We start from the raw sequence: 17846 nt of genomic DNA, 5'->3' as shown, positions 1-17846 counted from the left end.
TACATTGATTCACTCAGTATGTACCTGCTATGTGTCCAGCAGTAGAATATATCCTAGAGAGACAAAACTGAGTAAGACATGGTCTAGTGGGAGATAGAAACAGTTTCTAGCAATTATAATGTAATAAAGCCTATGATAAAAAAAAAAAAAAAAGTACAGAATGATACGGGAGTGCAGAGGAGGAGGATCAGGGAAGGATCCTAGAAGTCAGCTGTGAAGATGAGAGCTGAAAGGTGATTGAGTCATCCAGGATGCAGAGAGTGAGCAGAAAGAAAAGTGAAATAGCTTCAGTCCCAGGTTTATGGAAGCTGCTTCCTCACTGGAGAAAGATAAATTAGTTAAGGTATTGACTCAGGTTAAAGTGATTATTGTCATTTCTGTCACAGCCTAATGTTATGCCAGGGAGAAAAAAGTGCTGTAGACACAGTTATATCCAAATTAGAAATAATTTAGTTGTAACTTTAATATTTCTAGAAATATGTAACATTGATCAAGGGCATCAGTTCATAAATTCTTAATTTTGACATAGTTCAAAGGAAGAGAATGGCAAGATCACCCAACTTTTAAGCATTTCCACCTATCCTTCTCTGTGAAGAAAATTAGACACACTTTCCTGTCCTTTAGGAACTGCGTGAGCCATTTCTTAGATTAAACCTGATTTACCCATCCCTCTGCTATCAGTGCTCTCTTGGCAGAGCCTGATGAGCTGTAAACTATGGCTAAAGTAGTTTTACTTTGCACATTTTATTTAAAGTTGATTCAGTCAGTAAATTCTGGAGGCTTTAAAAAATGTCTACTTTGCAAACCAATTGTTCTTTCACCAAAGTGTAACATTTAAGTTTATGAGTTCTGGTGTCAGACAGGCCAAGAGGTTCAAGTTCTAATGGCCACATTTTACCTGTGAGACTTCAGACAATGTATCTAAAGAAAACCTAAATAAAAAGTACTTGCTCAGTGTAGCATGGGGTCAATGCTCAATAAATATTAGCTGTTGTTGTCATTGTTATTGTTTAATTAATCATTGTTGCTTATCATGAGTAGATGTTAAATTTTGTTGAATTTTATCAAATGCCTTTCCTGCATCTGTTGAAATGATTGTACAGTTTTTATTGCTTTTGTCTGTTAACATGGTGTCTTATATTAATTGAACACATCTGGGCCTAGGCTTTTCTTTGTGGAAATATTTTTAATTACTAATTTATCATCATTGTTTCTTGTTCTTTGTGTAGTTTTCGCAATTTGTGTTTTCTAAGAATTTGTTCATTTCATCTATATTGTCTAATTTGTTGGCATAAAATAATAAAATTATTTATTTTTCTTTAAATTTCTCTTGGATTATTACAGTTATCCCCTTTTTCATTCCTGGATTCTTATAATTTGTCTTTTGTTTTTAACCATTGGGCTGTCTAGCCTGACATATTAATTTCTTTGATCATTATAAAGGACTAATTTTTGGTTTCATTATTATTCTGTATTATTTTTGTTTCATATTTTATTGGTTATCATTTCCTTCCTTCTGCTTGCTTGAGGCTCATTTTGCTTTTCTTTTTTTAGTTCTTTTTTTTTTTTTTTTTTTTTTTTGGAGACACAGTCTCGCTCTTTTGCTCAGGCTACAGTGCCATGGCGTCAGCCTAGCACACAGCAACCTCAAACTCCTGGGCTTAAGCGATCCTTCTACCTCAGCCTCCCAAGTAGCTGGGACTGCAAGCATGGGCCACCATGCCTGGCTAATTTTTTCTATATATTTTTAGTTGTCCAGATAATTTCTTTCTATTTTTAGCAGAGACAGTTCATTAGATGATTCAGCGTATAGTCATACTCATGACAATCATTTATTACATTGAAAGGCTACAAAGCATAATCAGTGAAGGGAAAAGGCACACAGGGTGAAGTCGGGAAGAAACCAGGCACAAGTTTCTAACCGTTCTCTCCTGGTGGAGTCACATGGGATGCGCTTGATTTCCCTAGCAATGAGTTGTGACAAAACATGTGAAATACCATCTAGCTGGGAAATTCTTGAGAGACTTCAGTGCCCAAGGATTTCATTGGAGGCTGGTCGTGTCAACACCTCTGCCTAGCGTATATCAAAACTCCCAACTCCCAGAAGGAATGTAGGTCTTCATGATAAACCACATTGTACAGTTAGGTTCAGCTGGCCACCCTTATCTGAAAACCCTCCTGAAATCAAGTTCCCTGATGCTAGCCAAGGACCAACCTTGGAAACAGGTTTTTCAAAGGGTAGCATTCAGGCCTACTATGTTAACTCTTTTCTGAACATAAGTTAGCTCCATCTTTTCCTGTCTTCCATGCCTTCTTAGGTCTTTTCTGAATTTGCATGCCACCTCCCAGTCAGCTGTGGATCTGTGGAGAGCTTGGACTGTCTTGGATCTCCTCTACACATGTGTGCAGCTTTCCAGCCCTCCAGGATGTGAGAGCTTATCTACCCCCTTGATGGTTGTCTCATTTCTAGAATCTGTCTGTAAAATTTCTAGCTATTCCTCACTGGGATTGCAACCTTAGGCTGGCAGAGCTGAGTTTTCACCTTTTACTTCCTACTGAGTTCACTAGTTTTACTGAGCATAGGTTTTTTTGCTCTCTACCCCAAATCAAAGCTCTTCTTTTCATGACCAGGCCCAGCCTGGTAGAGCTACTGCAGTGACCTAGCTGGGGAAGGTGGAGGTGGTGCTGATGGTGTATGGGAGCAACCGAGGCAAGAATGCCATAGACTCCAACTGTTAAAGTTCATCAGTTTTTTTACGAATAAATGCTTCTCAATTTATTCTTTCCTTTTGGTCAGTTTCTAGAGCCTGATATGGTTGTTTTTAACAATTCTGTCCAATTTTTAAAGTTGTTTTGGGGAAGGGAGGTTGTTAACTTCTTTGCTATATGTGGAAATCCCCCCATTCCTTGATATTGGGTGTTGACCCAGTTTTGTATCCCTGGGATTAACCTCACTTGCTCATGATATATTACTCTTTCTGTATGTTACCGGATTCTGTTGGCTAATATTTTAAAGGATTTTTTGCCTATGTTCACGAGGAATCTTAGTTGTTTTCTTTTCTTGTAATGATTTTGTCTGGTTTTGGTTTCAGGGTAATGTAGACTCCTAAAATCATTGGGAAGTGTTCTGTCTTCTTCTGTTTCCAGAGAGAATTTGTGTAGAATTGGTATTATTTCTTTCTTAAATGTTTGGTAGGATTTGAAAATGAAACCCTCAGAGCCTGGCGTTTTCTTTGTGGATAGGTTTTCTTACTACAAATTTGACTTCTTTAGGAAGTTCTCAAGTTCATCTGGAATGAGCTTTGGTAGTTATGTCTTTAGAAGAACTTTGCCAATTTTATATATGCCATCAAATGGATCATGCTTTTTAAAAAGTATTGTTGGATTCAGTTTGCCAAAATTCTTATTGAAATTTTTGCATATATGCATATATGGGGAGTGGCCTTTTTGTTCTTTTATGGAGTTCTCCTTATTTGGATTTAGAATCAATGTTAGCCTCCTGAAATGCGCTGTGTTTTTGGTGGCTTTTGTTTTGTTTGCTATTTTTCCTACTTTCTGGAACAACTTGTGAAAGAAAGGATGTAGCAGTTTTTTGAAAGTTTACAAATTCATCTGTATTAACCATCAAAGACTAGGGCTTTTTCGGAGGGAAGATAATTGATTTCTATTTCAGATATTTTAATGCTTATTATTCTATTCAGGTTCTCTATTTCTTTTTGTGCCAGTTTTGGTATTTTATAATTTTCCAGAAATTTATACATTTCACCTAGGTTTTAAAAGTTACTAGCAAATTATGTAGCATACTCTTCTTATTTTAATTCTGTTGTATCCATAGCCACTCTCCCTTTTTCTTTTTGTCATTTGTTTTCATCTTTTATTTCCTTGATTAGTCTTGCTAGAGGTCTATTTATTGTTGTAATATTTTCAAAATTCTGGCTTTCTTTAGTCATCTTTGTTTTTTTTGTATTTCTGTTTGTCACCAAGTTCCATCTCTATTCTCATTTCTTTTCTTCTTATCTCTTTGGGGTCTATAGATTTTTCTGATGCCTCAGGGGAAATGCTTAGCCCCTTCGTTTTCACCTCTCTTATTTTCTGATAAATGCTTTTAACACTAAAGTTTTCCTATAAGTCTGTAGTACATTTTTTTGTATTTTACAAATTTGCCATTTGTGGTTTTCTTTCTTAAAGAAAACCTTTGTATAAAGGTTAAGTTTTATGTTGTTTAGTTTCTAAACAAAAGGATTTTTAAAGCATTCCTAGCTGTTTTCTAGTTTAACTGCATTTATGATCAGAAACAAATTTATATTTTATCAACTTTTTGAAATTTATTGTGACAGGGTACCTGAACATTTTAGAAAAATATTTCACTTGTGTTCAAAGATATTGTATATTCTCTCTTTGTGAACTTTATATTTTCTGTTTGTGAGCTTTTTAATTATATTATTTTAATTGTATGTTAACTTTTATCTAATTTTTCTATTATGGGGGTAATGTTTAACATTTCCAATGAACACTGTCACTTTATCTATTTCTTCCTATAAGTTTTGTCAGTTGTTCTTTTATGTGCTTTGAATCTATATTGTTAACTGTAGATATGTTCATACCACCTGTAATTTGCTTTGTTGTCCATTTTACCAGCGTATATTATTCATTATCTCTGTTTATATATGTTTTGCTTGAGTTCAGTTTTGTGAGACATTACAATTGCTAACTTGGATTTCTTTGTTTCACATTTATCTAGAGTATCTTCTTCTATTCTGTTTTCAACTTTTTGCATAAAGTATGTCTTTTGGTGATAAAATAATATTGATTTTCCCCCTTAAATCCAATTTGAGCATCTGTCCTTTAGTGAATTTAGGCTCTTTATACATATGGCAGTTATCATTATACAAGGACTTATTTCTTCCATTTTATTTGGGATTTGTTTTCTTGCTATTTTAGGTGCTGTATAATCAATAACTCTTCCTATTGATTTCTTAAACTTATCAGCATACATTTGTTTCCCCAACAAGACCAGACTATTTTGAAATGCTTCATCCCATTCTCACCATTCTCTAATTCCTACTCTTAGCCTGATCCTTCTATTTCTTATAGATATCATGTAGAATTTTAGTTCTGATTTCTTTTAAATATAATTTCTCCTCTTTTTTAGGTCTTTGCTTTTTCAGACAGTAATGGACTTTCAAGTTCTGCAAATGTTTTATGTCTTTGAGCCCTAGTTTTCTCATTTATAAAGTGGAAATAATTCCACCTTCCTTGTATGGGAGGTAAATGCGGTGATGTGAGAGTGCTTGGTAGCATGTAAAGAATTACACAAGAGTTGATTATTAGTCAAAAAGGTGCCTTTTATTCCAAGGCCTGCCACATTCTACTTTGCTCAAGTAGTCTTGTCAATCCCCTTTCCAGAATATGGAGTTAAGATTTCTGTGTCTTTACTCCATAGCCCTTTGTCCCTCTGTGATTGACAGAAGTCTGTATGTGTTCCCAAGCCCAACACCTCCTGGTAGGCCCCAGCAAAGGAGATACTAGTTAGCCTGTTTCACCAGGTTTAGCACAATGAGCAGGCAAAACCCAAGGGTAAAATCCTTTGGTGTATTGATGAGTGTGCAAGGTAGGGTGTTGTTGGAGCTATCACTTGTCAGCAAAAGAAGTGGGGAACTGTGAAGTTGGAGAGCATACAGCGCTTTCTTCTTTAACAAAAAAACAAGCATGGTGTGGGAACAGTGGGCTCTATAGTGTAGTAAAGACTATTTTTAGATACTATTAAGATTAAAATGTATTATTGCAATATATAGCTTAATGGTACCTCACTTTATTTCTTACTAGGCTCATATTGGCAACTTATTAACATCAAAATTCTTCAGTTATAAGGATTTTGATACTTTATTATATACTTGTGCAGCGGAGTTTGACTTTATGGAAAAGGAGGTAAGATGTGATTTCTTGTAGTTTTCTCTCCTTAGGTTCTGACCATTCATGTTTTATAAAGAGTGCTCCTGTTATTTCAGACTGCTTATGTACTGTTATCTCAGTTTGAAGGAAAAGGAAAATCTGGCAGCTTAAAGGAAGATTTTCATATTTACATTAGTATAGCTCCCTTAAATATATGGCTTTTCCTCATTTTGATAATTTGGAAATATGCATTCAGACTAGCAGTGGTTTTTTGGATGAGTAAACACAGAGGCATTTCAATTTTCCTCTTTTCAGAGATAGCATTAACTCACATTTCTACTTATTTTGTGGTCGTTTGAATGAGCTCATTGCTTTGAAATACCATTGAGTACAAGTTTTTCAGTCCAACAACATTTTTCTTTCCAAAACTGTACTCAGATGTTTAGAAGGAAACAAGAAAGTAGTTTAGTGGATTGTGAGACAGAAGCCTACAATATTGCGTGATGTTCTTGAATAAGTAACTCTCATTCTTTGTGTTATAGTTTACTAGTTTCTAGTAGTATGCTACAAACAGATATTGTGAAGACAAAGTGAGATAATACATAGGAAAATACTTTGATATTTTAAATAAAATAATATTTTATAATACTTTATGAGCTGGTTTGGTTCAATGAACATATGTGTATGTGTCTTTTTTAACACCATTCGTGTGGTACTTATTTATTATATCTTAGTATCTGTAACACATTTTTCTTAAAAGCTGTATATGTGTGCATGTATTAAACCAGCCAACAATATTCTATTGATACATTCATTTCCCCCTTTGATCCCACTGTGTTAGCCCAGTGGCCTGAGTTCCAGACCAGTAGGTGGTAGTGTACCACATGGCAAATTCCTACCAACCAGCCATTCTGAGTTGAGTGTATCTTGTAGATGTACTGTTTACTCCAGTGGCCTATCAGTCTTCATTTATTATGTCCTGGCAAGTGGTTATGATGTGTAATGGCTGATAAAAGGTATTCGAATGATAGTGTTGAACCTGCTGAGGGAAACAAAGGAAGAATATCTTGCAGGACATTAAAATGAATGTTCATAGGAGATAAAGACTCATTCAAACATTAGGAGAGAATTAGGATTTGGTGAAAGCTCTTTAACATTATGGAGGATATCACACATGCCACCACAGCCTAAGAGTATTAACCATCAGTTATGTGATGAAAGAAATTGTTTATTGAGGCATAATGTGACTTCAGTCAGTTTGAAAAAAACAGCCAAGCTGTTTCCAGCATGCCATTCCCCATCTCCAGAAGTATCGGAATCCATAGGGACTGTGCTGTAGAGACAGCATGCTGTGCTAGTTCAGGAAGTGCACTGCTTTTATGATACAGCTATATAGTGGGGAAAGGGGAAACTAACCTGATATTCCATAATATGGTATCATACTGACATGGAAAGTTACTTAAGATGTAGTGGAGTGAACAGAATGGTACAATCTTATTTACCTATAATTAACACACATAAGGTATAAGAGAGCAAAATTTTAACAATGGTTTTTGAGTGGAAAGATAGTTGAGCAGTGCACAGGATTGCCATGTGTAAGGCTTTGTTATTAAAAACATTTCTATAGTTTTTTTTATCTATTACTAAAGAAAATGTAAAAATGTCTTTTGTGCCTATTATAAACATTGGTTATTTTGTATACATTTGTGTGTGAGTGAATGAGAAAGGGGGTGGTAAGATTTTTATTCCTCACAAAACGTAGAGGAAAGGCTTATTCCATTTAAAGGAACTCTGCTTACTTCAGAATATTAAGTTGGGCTCTGTAGCTAGACAAGTAGAGTGCAAAAGTGAACCGTAATCTTTCTAGTCACATTTCACACTTAGGTGTTGGGGAACTTTAATTTTTAGAGTATTGAACTCAACATTTTGGGAAAGTTTGTTTCTGTGGAAATACACCTTCATTTTAATGATGGAAATCAGAGTAGATTGTACCCTTGATGGGTGAATGTTTATATTTCTTTATACTTTTAGAAATTCACCTGTTTTATTATTTGAAATGAAATTTTGTTTGGTTAAAATAACATTTCCCTCTAACAAAATATCTCCTTAAATTTCAGACTCCACTGAGATATACAAAGACGTTGTTGCTGCCAGTTGTTCTTGTAGTGTTTATTGCAATTGTTAGAAAGGTATGTCTCTTACTTAAGGCTCTTTCTAATACTAAAACATTTTCTTGTTTTTACATGGTAGTTATATATACTTGGCCACATGTTAATCTGATACAGTGTTTCGTATGGGTTTATTGAAACATATTCTGTATTTTCTTATTGATAGACTTTGATAGTCATTTACAAGTTTTTAAAATATTCTGATATCTGCTAGTGTAAAACAGACATAGGAAAAGGATGGCTCAAGTTTTGATACTCATGTATTTTTGGAAGACATAATCAGAGACCATATTGACCCAGATACAACTTGTAAATTATTACTGACTGACTTTAAACTTTTAGGTACTATTTCCCTGAAGTATTAATATATGCCTTTCTAAGTGAAAGTACAGTGTTAAATAACTCCTGGATCATGTTTATTATTCATCAAAAAGAAAAATAGAGTATTAAAAATGTATTGATTAACTAAATAAAATGTTTAGGCCCCCAACTTGGCTTTGATAATGAAATTCTAAGCCCAGATGTAAATCAGGCCAGAGAAGCTCCAGTCTTCATTGAGCAGGTGTGTGGTATTTTCTCTCCTTCTTTTCAGAGGTTATGAACTCTATAACTGCAAGTATTATAACAGAATGAATTGAGATTAATCTGTGATCAAAAAATAGGTGATAGACCTTAGAAGTTTTCTGATTTGTAGCTAGTGATTTCTGCGTTAACACAATGTCACATATTTGTAGAATTTTCTATACTGTAACAATTGTTCACATTATATATTTGTACTGTGCTTTGTTACTCTCCCAAAACATTTTCACGTGGGTATTTCCATTGGTTACTTGACAGCCCTGTGGGGTAGACAGATATTATCATCCCCATTTTGACATATGCAGAATGGGAAGATCAGAGATGTTGCAGCCTCGCACCTAACGGGCACTGTCTGGGGGATGGGCACACTTGTAGCTCACTCTGGTGGTGCAAAGGCAATATATGTAACCAAAGTTTGTACCCCTGTGATATTCTTAAATAATTAATTTTTTTAAAAAGCAAGGGAAGAGTGAGACTAAGGCTCTGCATCTTACCCCTCATTGGATCTCACGGAGTATTTGGGCTTTGTAACCTCACAGCACTTTTCAGCTCTAATCAGTTAATCAGCAGTCCTGCTGTGTGCCAGGCTCTGCGCTTGCTTTGTACTTTTATATACTTTATGTGGGTTTGTACCTAGTAGGTACTCAGAAAATACTAGATGTTGGCCACCCAGAATATATTCAGAAGACAGAAGACAGGACCGTGGGTGGCGAGGGATGATGAAAACAATTAGCTGGGCTGTTTGGTTCAAAAAGGAAAAGATTCAAATGGAAAGAGGGTAATTATTTTCAAATATTTAAAAGCCTGCCACTTGAAAATAAGGTCGCACTCTTTCTGGCTGCTTAGAATTATGGGCAATTCTAGGAGGTAGGACTTTTGAGACTTTTGACCAGAATTGATCTGGACTGATTAGGGAAGCGTTACAGATTCAAGCAGCAGCTGGGTGGTTCTTCCAAGGGCTGAATTAAAGCCTGTCAGCAGTGTGGTGGAGAGTATCCATACCAGGGCGAGAATTTCAGATTAGATGACCTCCCCATTATTGCTAAATATGAAAGCACAGCGAGTGTGTTTCAAATGCTTTTAGCTGTGAGTATCAGTCTCTGAGCCAGTTCTCCAGTTTTGCCTGTGTATAATTAAGTAGAGGTATTGACAACAGCCTTGGCATGGTAGAAGCGGCACTGAATGTGAATTTGAAACCAGAAGTTCCGGTTTCAGGACCCCGCAATGCTTCTTAGTTGTCCACCTTCAGGGAGGTCATTTAATCCGTCTGAGCCTGTTATAATTTAGCAGGGTTGTTGAGTATTAAGTATGATCAAATACTATACAAATATAAGAGTAAATTGTAATTATTATTTTCCAAGTTATCTCTTATCTCCATGCTTCTTATGTTTTTAATTAAAGGTTTTAAAGCTTAGAATATATGTTACTTAAAATTTTGTTTTTCCCCAAACAGCTTTTCTAATGTGTTTAAAAATGTATTTACAGATTATTAGTGATATGTGGGGTGTCTTAGCTAAACAACAGACACATATAAGGTAAATATGCTATTAAGAATTTTGTTACCTCATCTATTCATTTGTTAAATAGATATTTACAATGTATTAATTTTGTTTTCTGTTGTTATCATTCCCCTTCTTGTCTTTTCTCATTATTCCCTATCTGTGCAGAGCACAGCACATCACTCATTCATCCCTGAGATCTCATCCAGTACAATCTGACAGTAGCCCTATACACAATCTGTGCTTGAAGAACACAGCTTTGTATTAATACGGCAGTTCAGCAGGGAAAATATTCTATGAGTGATTTTAGGACCAAAGTACTGCCTATTGGGAAATGAGCAGGGAAATACAAAACTGGATCATACCTTACTTACCACACAAAATAAATTCCAAATGGAACAAAGATTTAAATACAGAAAAAAAAAGAAACTCTAAAATTAATGAAGAGAATTTTTATAATCTTAGAGTTAGAGAGGCCTTAAGGCAAAACCTATGTGCCAGAAGGAAAGGTTGACAAAGTTGACCAGATAAATACTTTAGTTTGGCAAGATACTGTAAACATTGTTAAAAGAAAAAGGACAAATTGGGGAAAATATTTGTGATATATGACACAGGACTAATCACCATCATATATAAAGAACTTCTACAAATCAATAAGAAAAATGCTAAAATCCTATTAGAAAAGTAAGTGAAGGACACAAACAAGCAATTGAGAGGAAAATCAATTCTCCTTTTCTCTTTCCCAGTAGACTCATGTCCCATGGATCTCCTTTCTGTTCTTTAACAATGGCAAGTAGTTTTCTCTCTCTGCAGCTTTGCAGGAAGTACCCTGTGCACATAACTGTTCCCCCGTCTCTTCTTTCCTCCTAGCCTGGTTCTTTGCGTGGCTGACTCCTTTAATCCTTGCTTAAATGTTACTTTCTTCAAGAAGCCTTTCCTGACAATTTCTGAGCAGATTCCTTGTCCTCTTGCTTGCTGTTTTCACCATCACACCCTTTATCTTTTTCTCTTAATATTTATCACCATTTGTACTTAAATACTGATGTATTACCTGCTTCTCCTGAAGGGAGGGATCATGTCTGTTCATCAGTTTATATGCAGTACCTGGCACATAGCCAAGAATAGTAGTTCAATGAGGGAATATTTACACATAACTAATGGGCACCCAAAACGGTGCCCAATCCTATCATAAAGACATTCAGATTAAAGTGAAAACCTTTTAACTTGTCAGATTTGTAAAAATTAATAATATCCAGTGCTTGCAAGGAAATGAGGAAATAGGTGGGTGGGCAGTTTGGCAGTACGCAGCAAAACACACAGTAGGCCTGTGCTTTAGCCCAGCAGTTCCCCCAGGGCAAGTGTATCTTGTAGAAGTGCTCACAGAAATGCAGAGATAATGGTTAAAAGGTGCTTATTGTGGTATTGCCTGTAATGTGAAAAATGGAAACAACCAAAATATCTATTATTAGTAGTAAGGGATTGATTTAATTATGATCCAACCATAGAGTGGAATGCCAGGCCATCTTTATGGAAGTAGTTCCATCATACATCACTGAATTTTAAAAATATGTGTAATTATTATACTTTTGTTTAAAGTATGGAGATTTTGTGTTTATTTGTACATAAGAGTGATCTGGAAGAATAAAACCCACTAACTATTAAGAGTGTATGATTGGAAGATGGAGTGAAGCAAGTTTTAATTCTACTTTCTTTTGTGGGATGTGGGGGCCTAGGGATTGTTGGATTTATGTGTATCTGTATTTTCTTTTATAACTTGAACATACACAGCCTTATATTATTCCCTCACATCCAAATCTCTGCCAACACCATGATAAATTATTGCACATACTCCTAAGAGAATCCTTTTTCTCATTTGGAAACAATTTCCTATAACTATGCCCTTGGTCATACCTGAAGCATTTTAGTTGAGGTCCAGGGGAAAAGGAAAAAGATTCTGGTGTATAATGCTGACATTTCTCTTCATTTGAGGTGAATATTTCTGAAGAGCTCAGAAATAAGCTACAAAGTTATAGCTATAGTATGCAGCTCTGGAAGAGGAAAGTGGGACTTTTCACAGAAACAAAACCATCCCTTCAAGAATAACTCAACTATAGAAATAATTATAGAAAACCATTGAGCTTCATGAGGTTTTCATTTCAGGTAGGATCAGAGCTCATTTTTGGAAGAAGAGTAGCATTTTGACATTTTATTGCACATAACTGCAAAAGTCATGTGCCAATATAAAAAGGAGAAAGCTAGTTGATAAATTTTAATTATCAAGATGGTGAATACCAATATCCCCTCTACTCAGGGATTGAGGAGGTAAAGTAAGATATTGGCAGCAGGATGTAGTAAAAGTATATTGCCTCTGGAATCAGTCAAAATATAGTCCTGGCTGCCACTTAGTAGCTCTGTGACTTCCTTTCCTTAGCTGTAAATTGGGATAATAAATGGTTGTAAGATCAGAGTTAATGGAATGTACTAAACACATTAACATTGTAAATGCTCAGTAAATGGTAACTGATAGTTTTTACTTGGCATGAAAGAAGAATAAAGAAAGAACCATCTTATATTCTTCATTTACCCCATGTTTACTGAGTTTTCCAATATATTAATTTCACAAATTAGATTATGTGCTTACCTGGGTTGGGAGTTAATTGATTCACTTGTTCATTCATTTAAAAAAAAATTGAGTGCTATGTGTCAGATACTGCTCTAGGTCTTGGGAACATATCAGTGCTTAAGACGGAGAAGGTGTGTTTGTCAACTCACCCATTTCTATCTCTGACCCAGACTTCTCCTTTGAACTCAGATTTGTACATGTAATTATTTGATAATTTGTCATCTCTATCTGGGTGTCTAGTGAGAATCCCAACTTTTAATGAGTACAACACTGCACATCTGACCATACCCCTGCCAGCATGCTTCCGGACTGTCCCTATCTGATCGGGACCTCTGTTGTCGTGCCTCAGCTAGGAAAGCCTGGCATCGTTCTTGATTCTGCTCTTTATCTCACATGCCACGTCCCATCCATCTATAAATCCCCTCTTCATCACCTTCAGCATTACATCCAGACTTTGACTACTTTGATCACTGCTGTCCTGGTTCGTGTCGCTGTTACCTCCCCTGGGTTATTGCCTCATAACCTCCTGACTGACTCCCTGCTTCTGCTCCTGCTGCCCCAGGTCTTTCTCTGCATAGCAGCAAAGCGAGCCTCTAAAACGGAAGTCAGATCCTGCCGCTGCTCTCTTTAAGTCATCTTCCACATCACTGCGAGTAAAATCAGAGTCCCTGTCATGGTCTCCAGGGCCCTGTGTCTTCTGGCCCTTCGTCCCTTCTTGTCTCCCCTGCATCATGGCCCTGCTCACTTTCTCCTTGCTAATCACACTGTCTTTGTGTAGCCCACTAGAACCTCCCCTACTGCAGAGCCTTTGCATCCTCTCTTCTCTCTGCCTGAAATGCCCTTCTCTGCGGAATCCTCAGGGCTCACGCTCTCAGCTCCCCCAGGAGCTGAGATGTCACTCGCTCAGATGTCACTCGGTTGGTGACCACATGGATTAATGCACACATTCCTGGGTACCCCACTCTCCCTGTGTCTTTCACCCTGTTTCCTGTTCTTCTCAGCACTCATCATCATGTGATATATGTTTATTTGCTTTTTGTTTGTCTCCTTTGACTTATATGTAAGCTTCATGAGGGTGAGAATTTTTGTCTATTTTGTTATTGCTCTATCTCCAGCGTCCTCAGTGCTCAGTGAAATTGAGTGGATGGATGGATGAATTTGTACTCTGTACTCCTGAATGGTTCATTTTAGTAGGGAGAGACAGATGATGATCAAATAAACCACAAATGAGAATTTTGTTTTCTGTGAGAAGATAAAACATGGAAGGGGGGTAGGAGTGACCCAGGAGAGGGCACTGAATGTGGGGGAGTCGGGCTCTCTGATGGTCTAAGGAGTAAGTGGTCTAGTGTGACAGAGCACGGCAATTAAGAGGGAGCATGGTTGAAGACAAGCTTCAGGGCTGAGAAGTGGGGCTGGTGTAGAAAGACCACATGTGGCAGGGCAAGGAGTTGAGAGTTTAATTGCAAAGGGAGCCCATCGCAGGGTTTTAAATAAGGGAGTAGCGTGGCCAGCTTCCCATTGGCAAGACTGCCCTCACTGCAGTGATGAGGACTGATGGCCGGGGCAGGAGTGAGACGTGGTGAGGATATGTCAGCCTCTAAGCATGTGTCCCTTCTCGACAACTTAGAGCTGTCAAGCAAAGCTAAAGATGGAAGTTTGTGTCTATTTGTATATTCCACAGCTGGTGCTGAAAAAAATCTCTTATATGGCTTTCCTAACCCTAAATTGCCTCTTTAGCAGCTGCAGTTTAGGGGGGCACTGAGGGACCACAGGGGTGGGAAGCAGACGTATGGGGCTATGAAGGCTTCAGAGTGCTTATTATTCACTCCCTGTGTTGACGGCCTATCACCGGTGAGGGATCTGGTACACCACAGGGAGCTTTTGTTGGCCTAATAAATACCCATGTAGTCAGATACTCAGGACATAATGCAACATTGGCATTTTCAATAAACTTTCTTAAATGATTTTAGTAACAGTTTTGTATATAACTTTTCGTTATTTTGATTTATGTATATGTATCCTGAGAGAATATTATGGAAGTTGTAAAATTGGCATTTGTAAGATATAAATGCAAATAATGATTCAATAGCAGTATTTGTTTTTCATTTCAGAAAACACCAGTTTGATCATGGAGAGGTAAAGACAGCATTACTAAAATTTCACTTATCTATCTATTTGGACTTTTCTTTCTAGTTCCAATTTCTAAGTTTATTGGCAGTTGTCATTAATCATCTTCAAAACAGCCAGTATGTGTTTTTATGAGAATGCTACATACAAATTCACTGACCATTCGTGTGTTAAAACAATTAACTAGGGAGCTTGTTTCGTCTGCTGCTGACGATCCTTACAGTAACAGCAGTTGATTTCTGGAGCCCATTTAGATGCATATGTGAGGTGTCTTGCATGATTGGAAATCAGTTTCCTCTCTGCTCACCTTGCCCGGAGGCTTCGGAGATGTGACTGGTGTTGCTGCTCCCATCTCCTAGTGATCCAGCCTAGTTTTAAAGACAGCTCCGAGATGGAGCTCTAGGATCTTGAGGCAGCAGTCATTTCTTTTACCGCCTTCCTGCCTTGGTCTGATGGTAGCACCAAGGTAGATTCAGAAATGTGGGCTTTATTAACCATAGGCTTGACTGTGAGAATTACAGGAACATTTGACTTAGTGACTTCATAATTTAGCCTTCTACTAAAATGGGGCAGTTTGAAAGAGAATTGTAAGAACTACTTTACAAATTTCAGAAATCAAGGTAGCATGATTTTTTACTACTAAGAAAAAAGTATTCTTTTCTGTATATTCACCAGCATAATAGTATATTCTTAAACTTCACAAATACTAGAAGTAAAAAATGTTTTCTTCTTTCTTTCAGCTGGTTTATCATGCATTGCAACTGTTAGCGTATACAGCCCTTGGTATTTTAATTATGAGACTAAAACTCTTCTTGACACCACACATGTGTGTTATGGCTTCCTTGATCTGCTCAAGACAGGTAATGCAGTGGTTACCTTGGAGTCATAGCTGCTATGATGATTTTACTCCAGTCTTTGTTATTGAGTAGCCCTCAAATAATATTGAATTACCCAAAGGTTTTAAAGTAATTTTACTTAAAATTCTTCATGATTTTGTACTAATCTTTCCTAAAGGGTAAGGGCCAAAGCTGATCATTGTGTATCCTTCTGACTTGTAAAATAGTCCTTGGTGTACAACAAGGACTGAATTAGTGCAGGCTGATTTCATGAGTGATTACTACAGGTGCTGACAGAAAGCAAAGCTTAATTGTAGGAATAGCTTTTTGTTGTTGTTCTTTTGACATTCATATCACAAAAAATTCTAATAATTGATTTCAAGTTACAGGTACTTTCAAATTCTATGTTCTTTTTTAGTATCAAGCTTAATTTTGTTTCATTTATTTGGTATACCTTTGTGTATACATCCCTGACTTCTGCTTTTTAAAATTTACTTTAAGCCTTCCTTGGTTATTTGCTGCTTATTTTTCCTGGAACACTGCTCCCTTGCTCTGTATTCACAGGTTTATGCTTCCCCATGGTGTCACCTTTTCATCATCCAGCCAAGGTGAAACACAGCAGTACCTCTATTAACTAGAGACATTTACTAAGCACTCACCCTATGCCCTAGGGATGGGGGTAGATTGGTGGATGGAAAAATCAAAAACCCAAAGTTTGTATGTGTGCCCTCAAGAAACTTAAAATCTGGTTCTACAGACATGTAGAGAAATAATATTAAGAAGAGAACAACAGGGAGGGGCGAAGCATTATTACTGAGTGTGAACTATTTGGATATGGAAAAAAATTAGCCAGCCTCAAGGTTCCCAATCAGAATGTTGTTATTGTGTTAGAGAGAGGCACTACTTAGCCTTTTATCAGGGCTGGCCTCACAGGGGTGGGCCGCTGCTGTCACGCAGGCACTGCACTCAGGACCCTGCACTTTGTTTAATGCTTACTGTTGCTGTTTTGAAATTCTTAATAACTTTTTTTTCCCAAAGTGGATGCATTTATTTTTATATGCAAATATATCACCCTTCAACAAATACATAGTAGTTATAAGATCTGAAAATTAAGTCGGCCAGAGAGAACTGCAATCTCTGGATTCATATGCCTTAATCCTTCCATGCAGAGCCTCCGAGCATGAGACTCTTAATAACTTTTGAACAAGGGACCCCACATTTTCATTTTGTACTTAGCCTTGTAAATTGTTTAGTTGGGAGTGGCTTTACCTGAATCTGGGAGAAGAGAAAGCAGGTTGAGAGAGAAGCTTTTTAAAGTCATGGTCCATCTATATGAGGCTGCTGATAGAATTCTTTTGATCCTGAGAATCATTATTTTTGGAACTTATCCTTTGGATAATTAATCCTTTGTCTGAGATGCTAGCAGAGAGCACATTCTTCTCTGGGAAAAATTTTTTCTTATTGGATACACACTGCTTTGTACTAACAATTATCAATGTGTCCATTTGGTTTCAGCTATTTGGATGGCTCTTTTGCAAAATACATCCTGGTGCTGTTGTTTTTGCTATATTAGCAGCAATGTCAATACAAGGTTCAGCAAATCTACAAACCCAGTGGAATATTGTAGGGGAGTTCAGCAATTTGCCACAAGAAGAACTTATAGAATGGATCAAATACAGTACTAAACCAGGTAAAAAAAAAAAAGTCATTATTTAACTAGTATTTTCCCCACAATTTTGTATATCACTGCAAAATCTTAAACCCAAGTTACTTCCAATGGTCTTACTCTTTTTAAGCAATGCTGTCTCTAGAATATCCAAAAAAAATAAATAAAAAGAAGATATCAATCCTGCTTAAATGGTTTATAGGGTAATTATTATACATATTTTCTTAGTAATTCTATTTTTGATAAATTTTAATTTTTTCAAAATTTATCCTAAGTTATTAATGCCACATTTAAAATAATTTTTATGCTTATTTTCTCAAGGAATTTTTAATATTCCTTCTTGCAGTTAACTCATGGAATGTGATATTTTATTCATGTGTAGAAGGAGAGACTTTGTTGTCATCTGAGTCTTCCAGAATTCCTTGGTGCTATATATAAAGCTTTTCTAGTCAATTT

At 36.6% G+C, this 17846-nt stretch overlaps 1 protein-coding gene across 2 annotated transcripts in view; it reads left to right on the top strand.

Annotated features, from left to right (window-relative positions):
- Positions 1-17846, top strand: part of DPY19L1 (dpy-19 like C-mannosyltransferase 1) — a 104869-nt gene that overhangs the window by 76812 nt on the left and 10211 nt on the right. For both annotated transcript variants that reach the window (XM_045564414.1, XM_045564413.1), the window contains exons 14-19: positions 5827-5928; positions 8010-8081; positions 10125-10174; positions 14873-14897; positions 15629-15748; positions 17240-17414. In XM_045564414.1, coding sequence (XP_045420370.1) covers positions 5827-5928; positions 8010-8081; positions 10125-10174; positions 14873-14897; positions 15629-15748; positions 17240-17414 — 544 coding nt within the window. The remainder of the gene's footprint in view (positions 1-5826; positions 5929-8009; positions 8082-10124; positions 10175-14872; positions 14898-15628; positions 15749-17239; positions 17415-17846) is intronic.

The sequence above is a fragment of the Lemur catta genome, chromosome 11, assembly GCF_020740605.2.
Source record: "Lemur catta isolate mLemCat1 chromosome 11, mLemCat1.pri, whole genome shotgun sequence".
NCBI classification, from domain to species: domain Eukaryota; kingdom Metazoa; phylum Chordata; class Mammalia; order Primates; family Lemuridae; genus Lemur; species Lemur catta.
This window is presented reverse-complemented; position numbering and strand designations above follow the sequence as displayed.